This window comes from Typopeltis vanoorti, chromosome 16 (genome assembly GCF_054136105.1).
Source record: "Typopeltis vanoorti isolate ZY-2024b chromosome 16, IOZ_Tvanoo_1.0, whole genome shotgun sequence".
NCBI lineage: Eukaryota > Metazoa > Arthropoda > Arachnida > Uropygi > Thelyphonidae > Typopeltis > Typopeltis vanoorti.
In genome coordinates, this window is record NC_143564.1 from 110612491 (window position 1) to 110638216 (window position 25726).

Sequence of the window (25726 nt, forward strand, 5' to 3'; positions counted from 1 at the left end):
AGTATAAATACCTCTTACCTCTTGCAGTTCTATTGACACACAATTTACTGTACCAGAGAAAAAAAGTTTCTTCTACCTACTTTCCATATCTAAGTTGAGCTAATTCCGTTGCTTTTTCCAGCAGAAATAACCAAGAGATCTGGTGTCCTTTAGAGAGATGAAACTTTCCAATCAGTGTTTCCTTGAACACTCAATTAGAATATCGGCTTCAATATCTTCTTTTATTTACCAAATACAGGTAACCTTCGTATAACGCGGTCTACAAATTGTGGTATCCCTTGTTCAACGCAGTCTACAATTTCTAGTAACCATTTATTTTTTTTATTTTTTTCATATTTTTCACCGTGGGACTTAAAAATCAAATTTTATCTTCGTTAAATTTGTGTCTGCCCATATCGCGCAAGTAGTTATAAGTATCGAATTTAGTTTTATTGTATCACTGAATAAGGTACTGTACAGAGGGCTTTTGCAGTCTGTGTCATTCTCAACAAATAGTACAATTAGAGACAGATGGAATAAAAACGGCGCTAACTAATAAATCACATGTCCCTTCTCACAGAAACTATGCTGTATAGACTTAAGTAAAACCATATGCTGCACCGAAACACAATATCTAACTAACAACTATTGTCCAATTTTTCAATTATGAAATAAGTGTTTGTTTTATTGTATTTGAAATTCTTGATTGTAATTATCACAAAGGCTAACTTAACATAAAAGACTACCAATAATTGAAACATGCCATATAATGAATGTGTGAGTTTGCCTGCCACCTGAAACGCAAACAAGAAGCCATAAAATTCAACCAAGGGTTGAAACGTTTGTGTGAGTTGAGCCAGACAGTAATGAGAAGTTCCATCGGAACGATAAATGACACCCTGTTGTGAATGTGTTAAAACTAATAGTGAATGTTGTTATGACAGTTTCAGATGCTATGGAATTCGATTGAAGAGAATTAGCATTTCAACTCAACAGTTGTCGGTTGCTCATCCTTGGGTCGTGCGATCTTTTGTTAATACTGCACCAGTCATATGCATGTCTTTATAGCTGCTATCTTGTGTAAAACAAAATTCAGCTTGTATACATATTGTAACAATTAAAAAAAAAACTTGAATAATTTATAAGCGTATAAAAGGATATCACCTGTGAATCGTTGACATGCCACCTCTGGCACAAGTGCCATAGGTTCGCCATCTAGATTTTACTGTATAAAGTGTTTATTGTTGAAAATTGTCTTCATTGTCTGCCAGGAAAGCGCATTTAAAATCATAAGTGTGTTATTCTCAAACAGAGCAGTTTATTTTCTGGTGAGTTACATACATAGGTAATGCTTTTTTTTTTTTTAATGTAAAAGTTTATATTTTTATTGTAATGGCCACTAAAACTGCAACGAAAGGGAAAAAACCAACATTGATGAGGAAATTAATTTCTCTTGAAGAAAAAATTAAAATCTTGGATCGGTTGAAAATTGGAGAAAAACCAGAAGTTGTTGCAAGGACTCTGAATTTAAATGAATCAACAATTCGAACAATCAAACAAAATGAACATAAAATTTGAGAAAGTGTTATTGCTGGGTCAACAGTAAGTGCAAAGTGCGTTATTCGTGTTCGATTTCTAGTAACCCTTTATTTAAATAAAATAAATCTAATAGAAAAAATGGAGAAATCTCTAATGATTTGGATAGAAGATAGCACTCAAAAGAAAATTCCTTTGGATGGAAAGCTTATTAAATAAAAAGCTCTCAAAGTTTATAAACATTTAAAAGAACTTGATCAAGATTCTTCAGAAGAAATTTCTCAGCATGGATTTTCTGCCAGTAAGGGTTGGTTCGAAAACTTTAAAAAGCAGTTTTCTTTGTATAATCTTAAAATCCAGGGAGAATCAGCATCAGCAGATGTTGAAGCTGCCCGGAAATACCCAGCAGAACTTTTAAAAATCATTAAAGAAGGTGGTTACAGTGCGGATGAATCTGGGTTATATTGGAAAAAAATGTCAAAACGCATCTATATTTCGAAAAATGAAAGATCAGCTCCTGGATTCAAAGTTTCCAAAGATAGAATTACTCTCCTGTTTTGTAGTAATGCATCAGGTGATTACATGACAAAACCAATGTTTATTAGCCGATCTGCAAATCCTCGTGCAATGAAAGGGCTCGACAAGTCCATCCTACCTGTTCATTGGCGGGCCAACAAAAAGGCATGAGTTACAGCTAGCATGTTTGAAAATTGGTTTTTCAAGTGTTTCGTACCCGATGTAGAAAGGTACACAAAGAAAATGAATATGGACTTCAAAATTCTACTATTTTTTAGATAACGCACCAGGCCACCCAACAAATTTAAGCCATCAGAATATTAAAATAACTTTTTTGCTGCCTAATACTACTTCACTTATTCAACCACTCGAACAAGGAATAATATCAACATTTAAGTCATATATATTCGGTGAACATTTCAATTAATTTTGGAAAAAATGGAATCTAATCCAAACATGACACTGCCTCAAGTGTGGAAAGAGTTTTCAATATTGAATTGTGTAAAAATGATTTCTCTGTCCATTAAGGAATTACAACCCTCTACACTGAATGCATGCTGGAAAAAAATATGACATGAAGCCGTAATGGAACAAAATTTCGTACCTCCAGTGGATGCCGAGCTACGTCGTATAATAAACGTCACACACATTTTTGGTGGAGAGGGCTTTTGCGATATGGTTGAAAACGAAATTAGTGAATTAATTGACGGAGAAACAGATTTAAACGAGGAGGAACTGGTACAATTAATAGATGGCGTCGAACCAAATGGCGGGAAAAGTTCTGCCGAAGATTCTGATTGTGATGAATTCATTAAAGAATTCAGTTTAAAGAAATTAGCAGAAGGATTGGACTTGGCAAGAAAGTTAGGAAGTTATTTTAAGGATAATGATCCCTCAATGGAGCACACAGGAAAATTCACAAGACAATTGGATATTTGTTTAGCGTCATATTATGAACTTAATAAAAAATTGCAACATAGTGGAAAGCAAAGTCTTATTACTGACTTCTTGATGACTAAACCAGCCAAAGTATGCAACGAGAATTATACAAATGATGTCCAAGAGATTTCAAGTGGTGACGACCTCCGGCCACTTAAAATTATCTGAATTAAATAAAAATATTGTTTTTGTTAGATATGTCATTGTTGTTTATATAATTTAAAAAAAAAAAAAACAATTTCGGAACCTAACCCTACTTTTTCTATGTGATCTATGTCTCATATAATGCGATTTATATAACGCAACATTTCTATGGAACCTAACATCCGCGTTATACGAGGGTTACCTGTACTTGTTGATAATCATAACTCCTCCAGTTTAAAGACTCATAGTTCTACGATTCCTTTTCAGAATCTTCATTGGATAAGCTCAGGACAGGAATTATGACAGGAGGTAGATTGATCAGTAATCTGAGGTATGATGATGATACAGTACTCCTTTGTAATGACATGGAAGAACTAGCACTAATTCTTGACAAAGTTAACAAGATCATTAATAATAGAGGACTTCAACTCAATTCTAGCAAGACAAAGATCATGGTTCTCAAAGGAAAAACAAACAGAGAAGCTCTTGAGAAACAAGTGTACCTTAATGGAGAAAGAATTGAGGAAGTCAGCAAGTTTGAGTATAGGGAACTATGACCTCTCCATTATTAATGTGAAGAATTGCTGTTCAGAAGATGTCAGAAAAAGGTTAGGAATGGCTAAAACAACAGTCAGAGGCCTGTCTAAAATCTGGAAGGATGGATCTATCTCCATGGGAACAAAGTTGAGTATTTTAGATGCAGTTGTTTTTCCAACAGTGACTTATGGATGCGAGACTTGGAACCTAAAGAAGTCAGATAAGAAACGGATATCTGCTTTCGAGATGTGGTGTTACAGAAGGCTGTTGAGGATATCATATACTGAAAGGCGTACAAATGAATGGGTGCTAGAAAAGATTAGTAGAACTTTAGGCTCCTTAAGGATATTGACAGAAGAAAGTTAAAATATTTTGGACACATAGAAAGGATGGAAGGAGGACTTCTCAGAACAGTAATAGAAGGTAAATTTCCTGGATAAAGAGGCAGGGGTAGACCATCAATGAGATGGATGGATGGCGTGTGTGGAGTGACTGATCTTCAGAGAGTTGAGGCTGCCAGAAGGGCAAACAACAGGACTACATGGCGAGGCCTAGTGTGGAACATCATCGAGCATCGGAGTGACCATACGGCATCTGTAGATGCCCAGTGAACATAGAGAGAGAGACTGTCAAGTAAAAACTAAAAAACTTTCTAACAACAAAATTTCTCCGGTCTGCGTTCTTAAACTTCCATTAGCTCTCTCTTGTTTTTCTCGTTTATTTGATACTGAACACTCTCTCTTGTCTTCCTTGTTACCCTGATACCAAACGCTCTCTCTCTGTCAGCTATCAATCACCCATCAAACTCCTCAGCGAGCATGCGCATTCCATGTAAAATGGCAAGCGAGAAGTTGCGTATGATTGCTGGCATGTTGTCTCCGTTCAAGTAATGAGAATTTCTTTACAAAACACAATACTTGATAATATCAAATTACAATAACAAGGATTGAAAGTAATAAAATTATCAGAATCTAGTAAGTACATAAAAATTTCAAATGCTTTACATTTCATTTTGAGAATAATAATATGAATAACGGGCACATCGCAAGTGCCAATATACGTGTTACGAAACCAAAACTAAATACTAACATAAAGAATTTGTAAAAATATTCATAATGTTAAATTATGATTATTTTTACAATGTGAAGTTCAACAATTATTGCGTCAACATTTCACAAAGGATAATACACGTCTGCAAGGAGATGTGCTTTGCATTATGGGAGATACTAAGACAAGGAGTGATGAGAGCTTGGTCCACCGTTACCACGCGTTGCCTCAATCTTGAAGATACTTCAGGTGCAAACTTTGTTTGCTTACACTTGGATAAAGGATTAAATTTATTATAGTCTAACCAAGTGGAAAAAAAAATTTCCAACATCTTTCTTTAAATCCAGAGTAATTTAATAATAAGGTGGGACACCTTTTGGCAACTCGTATAGGTAAATATGACCTCTCCATTGCTTCCACCACCTCTGGGTCTTGCTCCCACTGATGAGACCTCAATAAGGTCAAAACAGGTATGGGTAGTGGCCCTTCCCTTGATGCATAGCATTATACATATCTGCAAAGAGATGTGCTTTGCATTATGGGAGATACTAAGATAAGGAGTGATGAGAGCTTGGTCCACCTTTACCACGAGTTGCTCAGTCCTGAAGATACTTCAGGTGCAAACTTTGTTTGCTTACACTTGGATAAAGGATTAAAATAAATTTATTATAACAAAGGATAATTAGTTGCTCATTTGCTATGAAATGGCCACTGTTCACCAGACCTTAATCCTCTGCAGCTTCAGATTTTTGGGGATTACTTCAAAAGCATGGTGTATCGGGACAAAGTTCTCCACCTGGCAGATTTGTAAGACAAAATTGTCCATCATGCGCAAAATAATTCAACAGATCAGTTGCATTCCACTGTTAACAATGCTGTATGACAGTATTAGTTATTGGTGCTGCACAAAGGCCAACACATTGAACATCACCTCCATTGATCATCCAGATCTCCTTGACAACTCCTTGTAGCATGTCGGCTCTGTGTGACGTTTTATGTATCAAATTATTTTATGAAATGAATAAAATAAACACCATCAAATAACTCTGTTTGTTTTGTCAGACTATAAATCATTTCATAACTGCAAACCATCCAGTTCACATCAATGTAATTTTCTCCTGCTCACAGTGTCATAATTTCCCTATTAGTAATTTCTGAATTTTTTTCCCTTCTATTTTTTTTTTTTTTCGTCAAAATACCCACCAAGTTTAGTTTGAAAGTATTTCATCTGCTCATTCCCTCTGCAGAATAGGAATACTTTAATTTGAAACACCCTCTACATAAAGTAGACCCTACCTATACGAGTTGCCAAAAGGTGTCTCACCTTATTATTAAATTACTCTGGATTTAGAGAAAGATGTTGGAAGTTTTTTCCCACTTGGTTAGACTATAATAAATTTAATCCTTTATCCAAGTGTAAGCAAACAAAGTTTGTGCCTGAAGTATCTTCAGGACTGAGGCCACTTGTGGTAAAGGTGGACCAAGCTCTCATCACTCCAACATCAAATGGTTCTGGAAACTGTCAATAAGCAAGCCATAGTAAATCAAATTTTAATTTCCCTTTTATATGATAAAGAAATATACATTTATTTAAATCATGTAAAAGTGAAAATGTTAGAGAATTTATTGTCTACAGCTTCATAAAATGAAAAGTCTATATGTAGTTTCTTTTGAACTATGGACCATTTCTTTTCTTGATAAATGTCCTTGGTGAATCTTTGCAGCTCAGACAATATAGATGAAGCCCTCTGGTTAGAAAGACCTGGGTTTAATTCCAGTCAGTGACACAAGGAATCTTTATCTGGTCTTATACAGAGGTAGGGTTTTTTTCCCCCACCTGAAAACTCGGGTTTATCATCCCTCAAAACAGACAAGCCAGCCAGTAGATTACACAAAATTTACAGACAAGAATACTTAGAGGTATAGGGGTAACCACCTTATCCTTGTGTTACAGCTGGGAAGTCCAAGGGCTATGGGTGCTTAAGTGCCTGTTAAATCCACTGATGGATGGATGGATGGATAAATTTCCTTAGTACATGACAAGGTATACAAGACCACAGCTAAGACCATCTGGACTTTGCCCAAAATTTGGAACATCAATTTCCAAGTTTTTAGACCACAGTCAATTTTTTTTTCAAAAGCCTCTTAAGTCTTTATATATAAATTTAGGGTTGGGATTAAGTTCTTGAATTTTTTCTTCTTCAATGGTATACTCCTTTTCATATGAATTCAACAATTCATAGTAAATGAACTACTGTACAGTAAGTACTGTCAACTATTTTAAATTAAACTGACAATAAATGAAGAACAAAGCAAAGTACAACAGTTCATTTCAATCACAAGCTACAGACATTCTCCTCTGCACCTGAGATGACTTTTGGAAACTTAAATGTGTATACATACTGACAAAAAAAAATTAGTTACTGGATTAAAAACTAACCATGTTGATTTGTAAAATGTTTTTTAAGTCAATTAACTGCTGTTGAAGAATGCACAATTGTCTCACTTCTGTAGGCTGGCAATTCAGTCATACAAGAAAATCTATATCAGCTGTTTAAAGTGAAAGGTCAAAAAGCAGTCTACAATGTATGATGGTTCAGTTGACCAAATCACATGGAAAATATGAATTTCATGATACACAGACAAGTACAGCAAGTTTGTAAGTTCCTATTTGTGTAGCATTTTGTACTGTATCCTTCTTTTGATTTTAATGTTGTGACACATAACATTAAATATCAGATGAAATCCCTATTCGTTGAATGGTGTGAGTTTACAATAACATTTGTTCACATTACAGTAAAATTATTATAATCTTACTTATACAGTAAGGTTTCCTCCTCCATACATGAAGATCTTGTGAGAAATAGCAGGATTTTTAATGAGCACAAAGTTCACCAAATGATTCCTGCCATACATAAATTATTTCAGATAATATGATAAAAGACAAATTATCAAAATTTACTTACTTACCAAAGGCTTCTTTTGCAAGTTCTAAATCTGCATCTTCTTGAAGTTTTTGTTGTTTTAATTTTTCTGCATAGATTTCTTCAGGCGTTACTATTTCATCACTTGATTTTTTTTCTAAACTTTCCTTAAAAGCAAAACTTATTTTAAAATAAAATTTAAACGTAGTACTTTTACATGAAACATAACATCTATATAACTTTCATAAGAAGCAAAATCTTTGAGTTATGTTCTCTATGATTAAAAATATCTAGCTGGGATTAATTTTATTTCATAAAATACTACAAATCATATGAACAAAATTTTCCTACATGAACAGGTTATAAGTATCAAATGGTGAATCAATGTGAAATTAATGTAAAAATATAGTAAACCTGAAGTTACTTGGCATATCGTTAATTTGAACATCAAAGGACTGAAAATTATTAATTCTCAGCCCTTTGATGTTCAAATTAACCAGAATTAATTATTCAAGTTAGATGAATGTTTCTATGAACCATGCTCAGATCATACTGATCACCACCAAATCTCAGCATAATACTAGAAAAGCCGACTGAAAAAAGTATTTACAAAGAGTCACATGATCTGTGATCTTTTCTCAAACTTCTATTGGTTAGAGAATCGCATGTTATCACCTAAACACAACCTCTCCCCACCACCACCTCAAAAAGAAGAAAAAACCTGCATAGCTTTACTATAACTGTGAAGTCTAATATCAATATCTGTGACATCACTTACTTATCAGCACAACAATCATAGTGACAAGAAGTGTGTGGTTTGCTACTTCAAAATAAAAAATATACATCCATAATTGGTACACTAGACACAAATCACATGGTTTATGACTTGGTGCTGAGAAGTTTCTAAAAAAAATTGCAGATAACTACATGGATTTTAAGTTCGATAAATTGCATAGTTAGAAAACGTTTTCAAAAAATCATTTTTGTATACATTTCAATCGGCCTATAAAAAATTAGGGTCATACTGCTTACGCAGTGCACACACACACACACACAGAGAAAGAGAATGAACATACAGAATAACTCACATACACTTTCAGTCTACAATTAGATGTAATATTCCTTTTTTTTTGCTTTTAAAAGAATTCTTAAGATACTTTTAAAGAAATCATAAATTACTCTTTGTAAAATGAAAAGTTCAATTTGAACCTTAATATTCAAGGTTCATCCTCCACCCCTGGACTGCGACATTTTTCTAAAACACATCTCTTCCTCGAAGCACAATTATTTAAGAATAACTTCATCTCAAAAGTGAACAAAATTATAATTTACACACACACACACACACACACACACACACACACACACACACACACACACACACACACACACACACACACACACACACACACACACACACAGAGAGAGAGAGAGAGAAAAAGAAAGAAAATTCTACCATTTTGGCTTGTCTCCACTATACTCTTCCTGCAGAAAACACTGCTATAACAAAATGATATACTTCAACGAACTGTGGAAAAGTTACATGAATATTCACAGCATATGAGAAGCAGTACAAAAGTAATACCTCCACCCACCCAATTTGAATGTGGCAGAAAACTTTAAACACCAGAGAGTCGAGAGTATTAGTTCCATCACATGAGCAGTGCAAAAAAATGCTAAAATATGTAAAAAAGTTGAGTGCAGCACATAAGTAGTTCAAAAATGGTAGCTGTTACAGGTCCATATATGAAGCAGAATGGTTACTAATTTCCTTACTGCAGAAGATGCAAGTCAAATGGAAATTCAGGCAGCCTAGTGCATTATAAGTTTGACTCTAGTTGTGAACCAGAACTTTTTCTTAGACATCCTTTGCCTAGTTCCTGAGTTAGTCAATCCCTAGTGCTGGAAAGTAAAATTTTTCCCTCCCAGAAACTCAGATTTTTAATCTCACAACTCAAAAACTGACCACAAAACTTGCACTATTTCATATCACAAAATGGCAGAAACTGTGTACTGTAACTCTTCCCAGGATGCCAATTAAAATCACTGATAAATTTGGACCAGCTATCTGTGATTGAAGAAAGGTCATGTTTGGCTGCCTACCAGTTTTAAAAAGTTAGGGCAAAACCAGCTTCACCTACTCCCTTTGGAGAAATAAGGTGATTAGCAAATTTTATTTTATTTAAAAATAAAAAGTACAATGGTTACTTATTACACAAATAGTTTTTAAAAGTGAGTTTTAACAAGTCTCATTGAGGCATGTAGTTGTGGGAAGAGGTCTATAAAACTATCACAATGTTCCAAGTTATGATAACAGGGGAGATAATATACAAAATTTCAGAGTGTACTTCATTTCATTTTGATAAAATCTACAGGAGTTCAAGTCAGGATCACAATGTGTAGTAGGCAATATAAACCTTATGATGCTTTAATGAAATAAGGAAGCTCAGCACCAAATTTAAATTTATATAAAAAAGGAGCTATAATCTTCATATCAAATCTGGAAATCATAGCCTTTTTGTTTTTATATCCCCAAGTCTTTAGTATGGAACCAGAGGAATAGAAAAGGAATGGGGAAAAAATCTTACCAATGTTTTCAATTAGTAAATTTTAAATTATAGCTGCTTTAATTTAAATAAAATCAGCAAAACTTTTGTTTGGGCACTATGTTTTAAGAGAATTCATTAAAATTTATTGAAACTACTATGTTATAGTAAAACTTCAGTTTAATATAAATCAAAATAATCACTCAGCGTTTCGACCGTCATATCAAAGTCATCATCTGGAGTATAAACATATATACAAAGAAACAAGCTACATTACAATCTACATGCTATGCTAAAGACAGAGTAATGTGGTTGACCATTAAAACTACTAGCTTGACCTCTGGTGAAAAAAAAAAACTACTCAAAGCTAGAGTCTTGTCATTATTATTATAGTTACAAATCATTAAGAGATATATTAAGCTAGCGAGCAACATGCTCTCATATAAATTCAAACACAGTATATGGTGGCCAATAAGAGTTGAATTTATTGCTTCAAGTCATAAAGTAAGAGTTTGCTGGAAAACTTCAAGAACTTCCTGAAGAAGTGGGCTGAATGTGTGCCATCCAAATGCTTGGGATTTTTATGACACAATTATTGTTAAGATTAAGATGGTTGATCAAAATTTCACAGGTTCTTTAAATTTGCATTCATACCAAGTTTTTGTAGGATGTAGAGAACAAATACTTTTCCAATCAATTTGGCAGAGGATATTAAGAGCATGATCTGAGAGGCCTGCTTTATTAAATTGTTAAATTTAATGTGTCGTTTGTGTTCTTATTAACGAATAGGAATTGTGTGTCCAGTTTCACCAATATAAAGTAAGTTACAGGTGCAATGGAGGAGTTGAATGTTTTTTAATTTTATAGGTGGTTTAAAGGTAAGCATTAAGATTGTAAAGGTGTAGAATTCTATTTATTTTAACTGATAATCTTTTAATGTATGGGATAGCTATGGTTTTAATGTAATCAATATTATAAGCATTTTTTATGAAGTTTTATGAAGAACTTTATTGATGGTTTTTTCTACAGCCATTATTTATAAACGTATTGCTAATGATTTGAAATTCTTATTTAAGAGCTTAATCATTAGAGCAAATTGCTATAGCTTGTTAAACTTGGTTCCAATTTTAATTTAATATTTGTATTCACATATATATATATATCTTCTGTTCTGACTTGCCCCCTTCAGTAATTTCTTAATCTAACATCAGTGAGTCATGTCTTAACTATCAATCTAGGCCGATGAGCAATTTTACAAGATGTGCACGTGGGCTATGAAGACAAAGGAAATGTCGTTAATTGGCGCCAATTCCTTTGTTTCAATTCTGGTACTGGTTCCTTTTTAATTTTAGGAAAAATTTATATTTATACTGCACCACCCTAAATATACTTGATGAATATTTATTCATAGAACCAAAGTCTAGATCAGCACACTGTCTCGTAATTCTTAAACACTTAGCAGAGTATTCTCAATTAATCTCACTATTAGGATTTATCTCGCAGTCGTAGCCCCCCCCTTTTTATGTTTGTTATTCTTACCTTCCGCCTTGGTTCGAATTTTTATGAACATTCAGTAAAATGGAAATCAGGCAAGTCTTCATATTACTTTCAAAAGAAATTAACATTTAATTCACTGAATAGACATAATACATGTTATAAGAAATTCTTACAGACAGAAAATTAATCTTGATAATATTGGGAAGTGAGTAGTTTCACTTATGATTGCTAAATCTCCTTTAACATATTAGATCATAATTCCATACCATTAATTCTAACAAATATCTAATCTCATCTATATATATAACACCATTAGAGGCTCTTCTTTCTATAATTCACATACATTCACAATTATCTTCACACTATTATACATTCACAATTATCTTCACACTATTATTCCAATTAAAGTATAGAGTTCCTAAGTTTCATCAGCATAACTCCTAAAGTTCTTTCAATGAGGGCTCAGTCCTGAGTTGAAGATTTTACCTATATCTAATTATTGTCCCCTACACAATTTTACATAACAAATAAGAGTCTACATTACCAGTAGTTGGGGATGCACTAGGCCTTCATGTGTATCCCTACAGCACCTTCAATTTCCAGATTACTTTTCAGATTTACCTCGGCTTTTCTACACATCAGTTGAATTCGGACATGACACATCGCTGACAGGGGAAGCAATTCTGGCTCCTCGCTCACTCATCAATTGGCTGGGCGTGGGTTTTCGATCTGCAGCGTGATCTGGAACTTGACCGTGTCAGGTCATTTCATAGCCTAGAATTGCCCATGGACACTGCCGCTTGCTGCGATGACCTCACAATAGACTTCTCTGTCGATGACCACTCCAGTACAGGGAACGAGAAAAAAAAGCCACGAGCTGGCGGTGCAGCGCCTTTTAAAACATGCGCCCTATGTTTCTTGCCTACGTCATCCTGATTTCTCCCTTTCCTAATGACGCGTCACTCCTTTCAGCACCTAGTCTCCCCTAGCGAGCTCTTTGGAGGACATCCGCATGCGCATTCTATTAGGTGCATGTGTATGACTTCAGGCCATTGCTGTATAATCGGATTGTCCTTTGCCTTCAACATTGTAACAGCACTTATATAGATTACACATAGTTTAATCTTCACAAAACACTTAATTATTTTCAATATGATGCATTAGGTAAAGCTTTCTTAAATATTAACGTAACTGATAATTTACAATTGGTAATTTTTCTCTTGATATATTAATGCTGGCTCCGGAATTGATAAAACGTGTTAAATCTGAATGAAGGTAAAGGTTTTGACCTGTCCTTTCATTCAGAGTATAACAAGCTGTTTTTCAGGGTGTTAATGACTCCGAGTCATTAAAATTTTAATACATGCTACGAGTTAGCATGTGTATATATATATATATATATATATATATATATATTGACCGGTATGTGTAGACCTGTGGTAGACAGTGAAGGATAGACTGCCTGAGGGAAGATGTGTATCCAGGAAAGGAAGTGAGTTTGGATTTTCAATTTCAATAGTGTAAAGTGTATACACTCATGTTATTTGTTCAGATGGCTGAGGAAGGTGTTTAAAGTTTGGCGGCTGTGTGGCCAGATAACAAAAACATTGTCAATGTATGTAAGCCAAACTGTAGGTTTTAAAGTAAAAGAATCTAGAGCACATTACTCAAAAGCTTCCATGTAAAAGTTCGCAATTTGGATGGGGGGGGGGGGGGGGGGGCAGTTAAAGGTGAGCCCATGGCTGTACCTTCTTTTTATAGGTAAAAATTATTTTGCCACACACAGCAACCGGAACGCAGTATGTGAGCATAGAGAGCCATAACATTGGGTGGAAATTTGTTCTGTATGAGAAGAATTGTGTTACTGATTCAGGGACATTTGTAAGTGCTAAGCATTATACTTTCAATTTTGTTTATGAAGTGAAGAATGATTTTTATATAGGAGGAGAAATGATCTACCAATTCCTTGAATGTTGAGGGCAATTTCTTGGTTAGGTGATAATTAAGACTCTCTATACCTTCTACTATCAACCAAAGCAGAACGTATGTTTGTGCACCTTTGGAATCCCATATATTCTGGGGAAGCAGGCATAATGAGATAACATTCTTTTAACACTCCGATGGCCATGAAGAAAAAGACATAAGTAATTTACCAGTGTTCTTCTTAATCATGTTAGTTGGACTATAGTTCATAAGTTGATACAAACAACACGAGCGTATACAATTTACACTATTCAAACTGAAAATCCAAATTTACTTCCTTCCCCTCAGGCAGTTTATCCTTCACTGTCCACCATAAGTCTACACGTACTGGCCAATATATACATGCTAACTCTTATCACAACACTTCACAAAAACTTGAGTCATTAACACCCTCAAAAACAGAGCTATAACAATTTGCTCTAATGAACATGCTCTTAAACAAGAATTACAAATTATAAACAATACATTTATAAATAATGGCTATAGCAAACATACCATCAATAAAGTTCTTTATAAAACTTCATCAAAAAATGAATATAATATTGATTACATTAAAACCATAGCTATCCCATACATTAAAAGATTATCAGTTAAAATAAATAGAATTCTACACCTTTACAATCTTAATGCTTACCTTTAAACCACCTAAAAAATTAAAAAACATTCAACTCCTCCATCGCACCTGTAACTTACTTTATATTGGTGAAACTGGACACACAATTCCTATTCGTTAATAAGAACACAAACGACACATTAAATTTAACAATTCACGCCTCAGTAACTTGCTCATTTGATAACACAGTGACGGCTGAACTAGGTAAGGGTAATGTATTTACAGTGATTCTACTGGACCTTGCTAAGGCTTTTGACAGGATACCACATGGAATTCTAACCAGTAAACTGCAGCATATGGGGATGGATATAGGGTTGGTGAGATGGATAGGAGAGTGGTTGATGGAGAGATATCAGAGAGTGGTTTATTCAGGAGTAGATTCCAAAAGACAGCCTGTGACTAGTGTGTCGCAGGGTTCTGTTCTTGGACCACTATTTTTCTATTTGTTCATTAATGATATAGGAAAGGATCTGAGAGGAAGTGTTAATTTGTTTGCTGATGATGCAAAGTTGGGTAGAGCAATAGTGAGTACACAGGATGTCAAAATTTTGCAAGATGATTTGGATAGTTTGGAGGACTGGGCTAAGGAGAATGGATGTCAATTTAATGTGGCAAAGTGTAAGGTTATGCACTTTGGGGTGAAAAGATTAGCAGCAGTATATCACATTGGTGGAACTGAACTCCAGGAGATTGACGAGGCCAGGGATTTGGGAATGTTGGTGGATAGGGAGTTGAAGTTTAGGGGGCACATCGCAAAAGTGGCTAAATCAGCTCATCAAATCACTTGGTTGCTGAAAAATACTTTAACAAGCAGAGACAAACAGGTTATTGTTCCTCTGTATCGAGCCTTGATAACCCCATCTAGACTACTGTGTCCAGATATGGGCACCAGGGTTTCTTCTTGATAGGAAGGAGGTGGAGAGAATCCAGAGACGAGTGACCAAGATTAAAACAGGTCTATGGAATGAACCTTATGAGAACAGGTTGAAGATTTGTGGGTTGCAGAAATTGGTTGATAGGCGGAAAAGGGGTGATATGATTGAGGCATTCAAATTACTGAAGGGTTTCTATAAGATATTTTTGAGAATAGCATTGTTTCTGTGGGAGGGGACACGTGATTCATTAGTTGGCACCGTTTTTATTCCATCTGTCTGTAATTGCACTATTTGTTGAGAAATATATTACACAGACTGCAAAAGTCTATGCACCTTATTCAGGGATACAATAAAATTATTTGTTTTTCTTGCCATTATACTGCATCTGCAGTATAATGGCTGTTGGGGAGGGTGTGTGTCGTTAACTGCGAGTTACTATCGTCTTGAGGTGAACATGTTTAAACATTTTTCATGTGCGAGGTAAGTTTTTTAATGGGCAAGTTATTTTCGATAAATATGGTAAGCGTTTCACCAACCAGTTGATGTCCTTCTGCTGCTTCCCCCACTCAGCTAACTTTGATGGTGAGTTACAATGCATAAATATTTTTCTCACTACTGTTTTTTTTTTTTCAAACCAAAATCATTAAAATCAATTTAATAATACAATAATCATTTTTACACTGAATATTATAAATTTATATATAAATAAATATTATTAATAAAATAAAATATTATTTATAAAATATAAATATATATATTATAAATTTATAAATAAATTAATTAAGTTAGATTAATTTTTCCCATCTTAAAAACTGCCCAGCACGTCAGCAATTCAATTGGTAAATTTCTGGCTCCCGCACATAAAAAGGTTCGCCACCGCTGGCCTGGACACATTAGACTCCTTCCTCAGTCACCTCCATAGTCTACCTTTAAGAATCCAGTTTATGATGGAAAAAGAAAATAACAATAGTTTACCCTTCCTAGACTCCTTAGTAACACGCCTTCCTAATGGTAATCTTTCTTTCTCGGTATATAGAAAACCTACTCATACAGGCAGATACATTCACAAACTCTCCCACCACCACCACCCCTCTCAGCAATATGGCATTATTAAAACTCTAACTCTGGCTAAAATGATTACAAAATTAAAAAAATAACCAAGTCCTTCTCCATTCCCTGACCATCTCTTCAGAAATGCCATCACCATACCTTACATCTGTGGTACATCATAAAAATTAGCCAGATCGTTAAAAAAAAAGTACAACCTCCATACAGCTTTTAAGCCCCACCATAAACTTGCGTAAACTTGCTACCCTTATCCGTTCCACCAAGGATCAGCTCCCTCCTCTCTCAGTGCCTGGAGTATATATAGAGTACCTTGTTCCTGTACACTGGCTTACTTCGAACAAACAGGCAGATCAGCAACCATCCGATTAGAAGAACACAGGTCATACATCTGCAATCATGATTATGGTCAATCTGGCCTTGCAGACCATGTTTTGGATACAACCCACAGGATCTCCTAGAAAAAACAACCATGCTCCACCATAGCAAATTCAAAAAAGAAAGACTGTTCTTTGAATCTGCATCTGCACTCAGAAATCAACTTAATTTAAACAAATACAGTTGCATAAAACTTCCCAAAATTTGGGAAACATTAATTATCAGAAATCCATCTTTACATCCTGCAATCGCCCATAGAGGGCATACCACCTACATAGGAATTTAGTTTCACTCACTGTTGTATTGTATTTGTGTGTGTTGTTACAAAAAGTTTTTTGTAATCCCTGAAGATGTATCTGTGACTGAGAAGAAATATTGGAAGCATTAAAATTAGTTTTAATCCTTTCTCGGTGCTGATAATATTCCATTAAACCTCCAACAACGAACACAATGATACTGCTGAATTTTGCATGCATTTGACAGGATACCATGTGGAACTAATGTTACGCAAACTACAACAAACATGGATGGATAGGAAGTTGGTGATATGGATAAATGGGTAGCTGATGGAATGATACTAAAAAGTAGTATATAGAGGAGCAGAATCCAGTAGAAGGCAATTGATTAGTGCTGTGCCACAGGGCTCTGTGCTTGGACCGATTTATGATGTGTAGGCTTCCGTGGAGAAAGGACATATTAGAGAATCACTATTTTCTGGTATTAAACCACTCATAAAGAAGGCAAAAAGAAATTGTTTTAATTCAACTAGTTTTGTGAAAAAAAACATTGTTTCACATCATCAGGAAATAATGCAAATAAATTAAAAAAACTACAAGCAAAGTAATAACAGTTAACATTTCTAGTAAAGAAAAAGGTTAAACAATGAACAGTGTGAATTCACGTTATGCTGGCTGCTGGTTCATGGGTTGCTATATACTGCTGGTAGATACAAATGTATTGCGAAGGATTAAGGTGAACCAAATTTGATGTACAATCATCAAATAGAAAAGCAATTCAAAATGCTACAGTTGTATAGTGTTAATGGAGCATTATATCCAGCAATATTTAGCCTTTATTAGAGTTGTAACTCAGCAGTTAGAATTGAAGGAAGTACAGGAAGATGGTTTGATATTAAATCTGGTGTCAGACAAGGATTACATTATCTCCACTGTTATTTATTATCTATATGGATCACATTATGAAGGAAAGCGGTATTAAACCTGATATCAAAATTGGAGATGCTAATCTCGGCTCTTTATTTTATCCTTGACTAAATTGAATAACTACTGTAATAGATTTGGTAGAAGGTCACCAATAACAAAACAAAGACAATGAAAATAGTCAGAAGTATTGAAAATAAACTGTATTGTGAATGGAGAACCTATAAAACAAGTAAAACATTTCAGCTACTTAGGCACAATTTTTAATGAAGATGGTAAATTAAATATGGAAATAAACAACAGAATCAACAAAAGCTGGTATGATAGGAAGTCAAGTGAATAAATTTATATGGAATAAAGAAATTAGTCAAAACACTAAATTAGCTGTATAAGACAGTGTTCAAACCAATTTTAACTTATGGATCAGGTTGGCAGGAAAAAGACCAAGATATAGGTGGATTGATACTGTAAAAAGTGCCTTAGAAGATAAAAATATCATCATTATCAAATTCCTGATATATACCCTCAAGGGATATACAGGATATGATAGTACTACATGAAAAATTTATCAAAGATGGAAAGGGCATGAACAGATAGCATCAGTGGCAATAGCATATTAAAAATGAGGATATTAGGAAAGAACTTAACATCGTTAGAATATTATGTTGGAGTCTTGACAGGTAACAGATTGATTTGGAGGAAAACTATAGATAGGAAGTTAGTGATGATAAGTTTTTTCATGTCTTTGCAAGATAATTGTATTTTTTAAATAACAGTATTAAAAACCCTTTTCATTATGTAAAATGTTCAGGTATTTAAATATATCTAAGGTAATTCATATCCAGGATATGAATTACCTTAGATAGTGATTTGATGATGATGGTGGTGATTTTTAAGTGGCGAATGTGGTGGTTTAGGAGGTTTCATATGACTGGAGATTTTGTGTGGAAAGAAAGTGACTTTTAGATTTTTTTGGCAAAGCAATCAGGCGATTTTATCTGTGATTGAATGTATATATGGAAGAATAACTGCTTCTTTATATTCTTTATTTATTTGTTCTTCTGTTTATTTTGGAGGTTGAGATAGAATTTTTTTGACTAAAAATAGTGATTCTGATATAGGAAATAATTTGAAGTGAATTATTCAGCTGTTTGTTAAGTTGAGATGCAAAGTTGAGGAAATGGACTCAGGAAATTGATGGAGCCAGGGATCTGGGGGGGGGGGGGGGGGGGGGAATTGTAATAGATAGAGAGTTGAAGTTTAGAGGGCATGTTGGTAAAGCAGTCAAGAGTAGCTCACAGGTTTACTTGGTTACTGAAAAACACACTAATAAACAGAGAAAAGGAAGTTATCATTCCTCTTTATAAAAGCTTGATATGACCACATCCGGATTGCTGTGCTCGTGTCTGGTCATCTCAGTTTCTTGGGGGATGAGGAAGTGGTGGCAGATCCAGAAGTGAGTGACCAAAATGGTTAGTGGTAAGTGGAATGATCCCTATCAGGACAGATTGTGAGTTTGGGAATTGGAATAGTTTGTTGATAGGTGAAAAAATGGGGAGTAAGGATATGATAGCAACATTTAAGTTATTTAAAAAGCTTTTATAGGATTGATGCAGGAGAAATGTTTCAGCACTGAACTAGAACAAGAAGTCATCCCTGGAAGTTGGGTAAGAATGTGGTTGGCAAGGGCACGAGGACTACATTTTTCATCCTTAGTCAGTTCACAGTGCTCTGTCTGTTAACGGTTCAAGAAGAGGTATAACAAATATTATGTTGATAGTTAGGGTCTCTCCCACGATAAGTCTTAGGGCTCAAAGGAGGAGCCTGTGCAACAATAACACACACACACACACACACACACACACACACACACACACACACACACACACACACACACACACACACACACACACACACAAAAAAAAGTTCCGGATATAAATCTAGTAGTGACAAAAACATTTCACTTGCCAGGAAATCAGTCTACTTTATATAAATATTGTTATATAGGTGATATTTTAATTAATATTATAATGACAAAGCATCAAAGTAATACATTCTTTAATTCTTACTGTATGTTACACATAATTATATAGAGTATTTCCTTTAATGTGGGTTCAAAATGTACAACATAGCACAGATCACAACTCACTTTCTGTTTTTTCATTCATTATATTTCTTAACACAAAGAGTGAATTTATATAAATTATCCATAAAAAATAATGTAATAGTAAACACAAATAATAAAATTCATGAAAACAAAAGAAAGTAGGTAGCACTCTCTCCGTAACATGATCAGGTTGTTGGCTTGTTTTTGCAAGATAATTATATTTTTTAAATAACAGCATTGAAAACCCATTTCAATATGCAAAATGTTCAGGTATTTAATTATATCTAAGGTAATTCATGTTTGAGCTGAGAAAATAAGCTCAGGATAATACTATATTACAGTTGCACATCTACTAAAAAGATAAAGTGATGGAAGAATAAGATGTATAGATGTGCTATAAAATTTAATTTGTGTGCCAATATCAATTTTGTGTTTATAATTACAGGTTTATTTTGTTAACAAGATTATATTATAAGAAAAGTACATTTTTTTTAAATAATAGATTGTCTATTACATATGTCGTGTGTAGTATATGTATGTGTAAGGTTAATATTAAACTAAATGAGTGCATTGATTTGATTCAAAATTTATTTACTGGAAGAAAGAGTGAATGGAAAAAGCATAAAACTGAAAAATGGAGAAAAAAAGAAAGTGACAAAAGCATGTTTCCAAGGTGTGCAGATAAAGGATGTTAGCGAAACTGTAAGTTTGCAGAAGTTAATGAGTTAATGGTTTTGGCAAAAATAAACGATTTGAAAGGTGAAAAATATGCAATGAGAGAGAGGATATGAAAGAGTTGTTGTAAGAAGCAAAAATGAAGAGTAAGAAAGTAATGATTGTGAGATTGCTGCCTTGGTATGATAGGACAGAATAGATTGCAAACAGACGATGTTGCGCAGTTTATGTGTGTGAATATGATGGAAGAAAGGACCTGCATATGCCTGATGGACTGCACTTCAATGGTTTTTAGATGGTTGGGGAAAGTGTTGTTCAGTAAAAGTTTGGAAGCACAAAACCAGGGAAATTAAAAAAATTGGGGGGGGGGGGGGGGGGGGGGAATCAAGCATGTGTTTGACCATCTGAGACATGGCTGAGACAAATGACTGTGAGTGTACGAATGACGATGCCATGACTTTCCTGCTGATGGAACCAACTTTGTCTTCTTTGACGCTGAACAACTGGCATCTGTCCACTGTTTTGACCACTGTTTGGATTCTGGTGTGTAATGGTGAATCCAAGTCTCATCCATCGATGCACAAAATCAGTTTTATTCTTGTTAAAATGCTCCAAGCAGTTTTCAGAGATTTTCATGCAAATATGTTTTTGATCTGCTGTGAGCAGAGTGCAGCACCCATCTTGCGTAAAGCTTTTTCCTTTGCAATTCTTCATGCAAAATATATCCAACACGTTCTTTTGAAATACCTATAGTCTCAGCAATTTCACGCACTTTGACTCGCCAGTCATCCAATACTATATCATGCACTTGATCAATGATTTCTGGTGTTGTTACACTTTTTTGGACATCCTTCATGTGGATCATCTTCAAGGCTGGTAAGGCCACGTTTAAACTCGGCAGCCCACTTCTTAATTGTCAAAAACCAAGGAGAAGAGTGCCCATAAACTTTTATGAACTTTGAATGAATTTCTTTTGGCATTAAACCTTCTTTTATAAAGAATTATATAACCGCATGATACTCAATTTTATCCATTTCAAGGGATACAGAAAACACTTTTGCTTCAGACAGCTGTAACTTGCAATTTCGCATGGATGCTTATGACAGATGTACCAAATTAGGAGAAAAAAAAAAAATCACTGATAGTGTTGCCATCTATGGTCGAGGCTGAGAACTTTTCAGACCACCCTCATAAGTGCAGGAATGGTTGTGAAGAACTGGTTAGTTTTCCCAGGTTTTGAATCTAAAAACCTGAGAAACTGTAACCAGTTTATTGGGAAACCTGGGCAAGTAATGACATCACGTAAGGGTAACTGTGGGACTAAGGGAATGTTTAAATGCATGTACATGAATGCCCAGTATCATAAATAAAGGAGAGGAGTTTCTGGCATTGGTCAGCTCGACTTCGCCAAAAATTATTGGGATCATCAGTGAGACCTGGTTGTCAGAGAATGATGTAGTTATATGTAAAGAATGTAATGGATATTGTATTTTCAAGGAAGGGAGAGGAAATACAGCAGGAGTAGGAAAGACATTATTAATGATAGCTGAAGAACTTCAACTAACAAAAATAGAAGTTAAGGGAGATTGTAAATCTGAGGGAAATGGTTCATTTGAGGCTATCTGGTATGATATATGGGATGTAAACGTTACTCTTGGTGGGGATATGTTGTTGAAGATAGAAGAAATATGAAATGGAGAGAGAGAGAGATAGGACAAAATATCTAGACACTATCTTTCTGAAAATTTTTCCTATTGCTCCTCTGAAATGCAGATCAATATAATATAGCAAATTTGCCTATATTCTTAAGGGTATAGAAACACTAGTTTATAACCCCTGGTATAGAAACACTAGTTATTCCTTTGATTAAATATTAAATTGAAATAATTTAAAATATTTAAAATTAAATATTAAACAGAAAGAACTCGTGTTTCTATACCAGGGTGGTCCCTTAAGAATATAGGTAAATTTGCTATTATGTATTGAGAGGACAAAATATAGTACTGGTTTGCTGCTATAGACCTGAGGGGTCCAGAAGATGTGGATGACATGCATCAGCTGATTAGGCAAGTGAGTGCAGGCCAAGCAATTATCATATCATGGAAGACTTAACTATGGAGATATAGATCAGAAAGAGAAAAGGGCACAGCAAAATATTTTATTCTTTTTCCACTCCCATGGAACCTCTAGCAAGGTTCCATGGGAGTGGAAAAAGGATAAAATAGTTCCATTACATAAAGGAAGCTCCAAAACAGAAGTAGCAAATTACAGACCAATTAGAATCTCTGGAGTGGTAGTTAAAGTATTGGAAAATTTGGTTAAAAGTAAAATGCAGGAATAGGAGGATAGAAATACGATACTCTACATGGGATAGCATGGCTTTGTAAATGGGAGGTCCAGTATCAGTAATGATTTACATTTTATAATAAGGTGACTGTGGAATTGGATAACGGAAATGGCTACACTATGATAATTGCAAAGGCATTTATCCGAAAGCCACATGGAAAATTATTACATAAGTTGGAGCAAATGGGAATGGATATGAGGTTGGTGGCATGGATAGAGGGTAGCTGATAGACAGACATCAGAGGGTGGTGTATGGTGGAGTGGAATCAAGGCAAATGAGAGTTACTAGTGGAGTGTCCCAGGGATCTCTATTAGGATCACTACTCCTTAATTTGTAAATTAATGATATAGCAGAAGATTTGAGGGGGGGGATATTCAGTTGTTTTGCTGAAGATGCAAAACTGAGGGAAAAGGGCAATAGTTGATTAAAGATGATATCGATATGTAGCAGGATGACATAAATTGGCAGCATGAGCAAAGGACAATCGTTGTCAATTTAATGTTGTAAAATATAAGGTAATGCACTTTGGGATGAAAGGGTTACATACTTGGTATCATATTGATTGTACTAGATTACAGGGAAATGGCTAGGCTAGGGATCTGGGAGTGGTGGTGGATAGAGATTTGAAATTCAGAAGAGATATTGGAAGAGTTGTCATCAGCCAAATCATAGTCTTGTAAAGAAGGCTATTATCCCTCTTTATAAGGCTATGATTTGGCCACATGTTGACTACTATGCTCAGATTTGATCACCTGCGTTTCTAAGAGACTAGAAAGTGATGAAGAGGATTCAGAGATGAGTGACCAACTCGTGACAGGTCTGTGGAATGTTTCCTATTAGAAAAGATTGAAGGTGTGTAGGTTGCAGAGTTGAGCTGACAGATGGAGGAGAGGTGGGATGACAGAAACTTATAAGTTACAAAGCAAAAAGTTGAACTACACTACAAAAGTAACATAGATATTGGGGGGAAATTATTATATTATTATTATAGCTGGCTTGGTTGGCCGAGTGGTTAGCGTATCCACTCTCCAGGCCACGGGTTCAAATCCAAACATGGGCTTTTGAACCATGATTGTCTGTGAAAGTAGTAATGGTGGTGGTTGGTGGCAGATGATGAAGGTAGTTGCAGCTTGTGGATAGTGGAGATGGAGAGTAGGTGCCCTCCCTCGATGAGTCCTTGGACACCCTGGTGGTGTCAAGTAATAATAATAATAATTATTACCTAACACCTCCAGGGAGTCCAAAGACTCACTGAGAGAGGGCATCTACTCTACAATTTTCTGTCTCCACCACTCCACCAACCTTTTTGGGGTGAAGAGCCATTTTTAAAATTATATCTGTTAAAAAAAATTTAGGGAGCCGCATGCAGTGATGAGCAACCAATCATCCACAGGTTGCATGTGGCCCTCTCAGGTTTTTTGTGCGGTCCACGGTGTTCGTTTTGTATGGCAGAATTAGCATATTTTAATTAAAAATCTATTTTATTAATATTGATTTTTACATGTGGATTTATTTGTGCAGGTTAAAATTAATTAAAATATACCTAAATAATGGAAAATAAATTAATACTTTATTATCAAAGAAAAAATTCTTTATGTGGATTGAACCGAGTATTTGATTTACTATTTAATTGCTCATCACTGCTTTAAATTTAGAAACTACATTAAAAAAAATATTATAATTAAATTATTTATTCAGTTTTTTTTACAGTAACACATTATCATACTTGTAAAACACAGGGGTGGCATGTCACACGAAATTATATGATATTTTTAAATATTAAATAATAAAACAAAGATTTCCTCCTCCTTACAAAAACATATTTATAAAATCCAATAACATACCTATTTCTTTAATTTTTTTAAATTTAAAATATCTTCTTAGTGCGACTTTTGCTGTTGAACTTCTTGGGATAGTTTCTCAATATGCAGTAAATACGCCGTAATTTTCATTTTCAAACGTGACGAAAGATTCGCGTTGTTTAGTTGGTTTCTCAACTCACTTTTAATAAAATTCATTACCTTGATGGACCTGTGATTTCAGTCAAGATTTCTCCATGACTGCGGGTCTTAAAGAGTCCAGCTATTCCTGTCTTGGGCCTTTCTTCTCCATTTTCTTCTGACTTTCTTAATCATTGGGTCTTCCAACCTTAAGGCTGGTCTTCCAGGCTTTCTTTTGGTATATCTCGGATACCAGTTTGTAACTCTAACTGTCCATCTGTTGTCTCTCATTCTGGCGAGATGTCCTGCCCATCTTCTTCTGCTGTTGTAGATTGCTTTTATTATGTCCGTGAGTCCAGACTTCTTCCTGATTTCTGTGTCTTACGTGGTCTATTTTGTTTATATTGCACATTCTTCTTTCTATTGCAGAGTTGTTATTAAGCATTGTTCATCTTTTAAAGTTGTGTTCCATGTTTCACTGCCATAAGTTAATGCTGGTAAGATGTGACTATTGAAAAGATGGGCTCTTATTTCTATATCTATGTTTTGGTTGGTAATTGTTGATTTTATTTTGTTGAATGCTATCCAAGCAGCTCTTTTTCTCCTTGCTATTTCATTTGATATATCATTATTCATTTTTATGGACTGGCCGAGGTAGATGTATTCTTCACTTTTTCAATGGTGTGAGATTCTAGAGTGATTGTATGACCTTTACAGTATTTATTTTTCAACCGTCTTGTTTTGTCCGGGCGTATTTCCAGTCCAATTTTTTGGCAGTTTTGGTTTATGTTATTCAGCATTGATTCTAAGAGTTTGGGTGAATGAGATATTAATACCACATCATCGACGAATAATAGGATATTTAACATTTCACCATCAATGTTTATTCCATCTTTCATGTCAATTTTTCGAATGATG

At 34.8% G+C, this 25726-nt stretch overlaps 1 protein-coding gene across 2 annotated transcripts in view; it reads right to left on the reverse strand.

The window, feature by feature from the left end:
• eIF3j (eukaryotic translation initiation factor 3 subunit j) overlaps positions 1 to 25726 on the reverse strand; it is a 192270-nt gene that overhangs the window by 103262 nt on the left and 63282 nt on the right. For both annotated transcript variants that reach the window (XM_090406482.1, XM_090406484.1), the window contains exon 5: positions 7669 to 7789. In XM_090406482.1, the coding sequence (XP_090262608.1) occupies positions 7669 to 7789 (121 nt within the window). The remainder of the gene's footprint in view (positions 1 to 7668; positions 7790 to 25726) is intronic.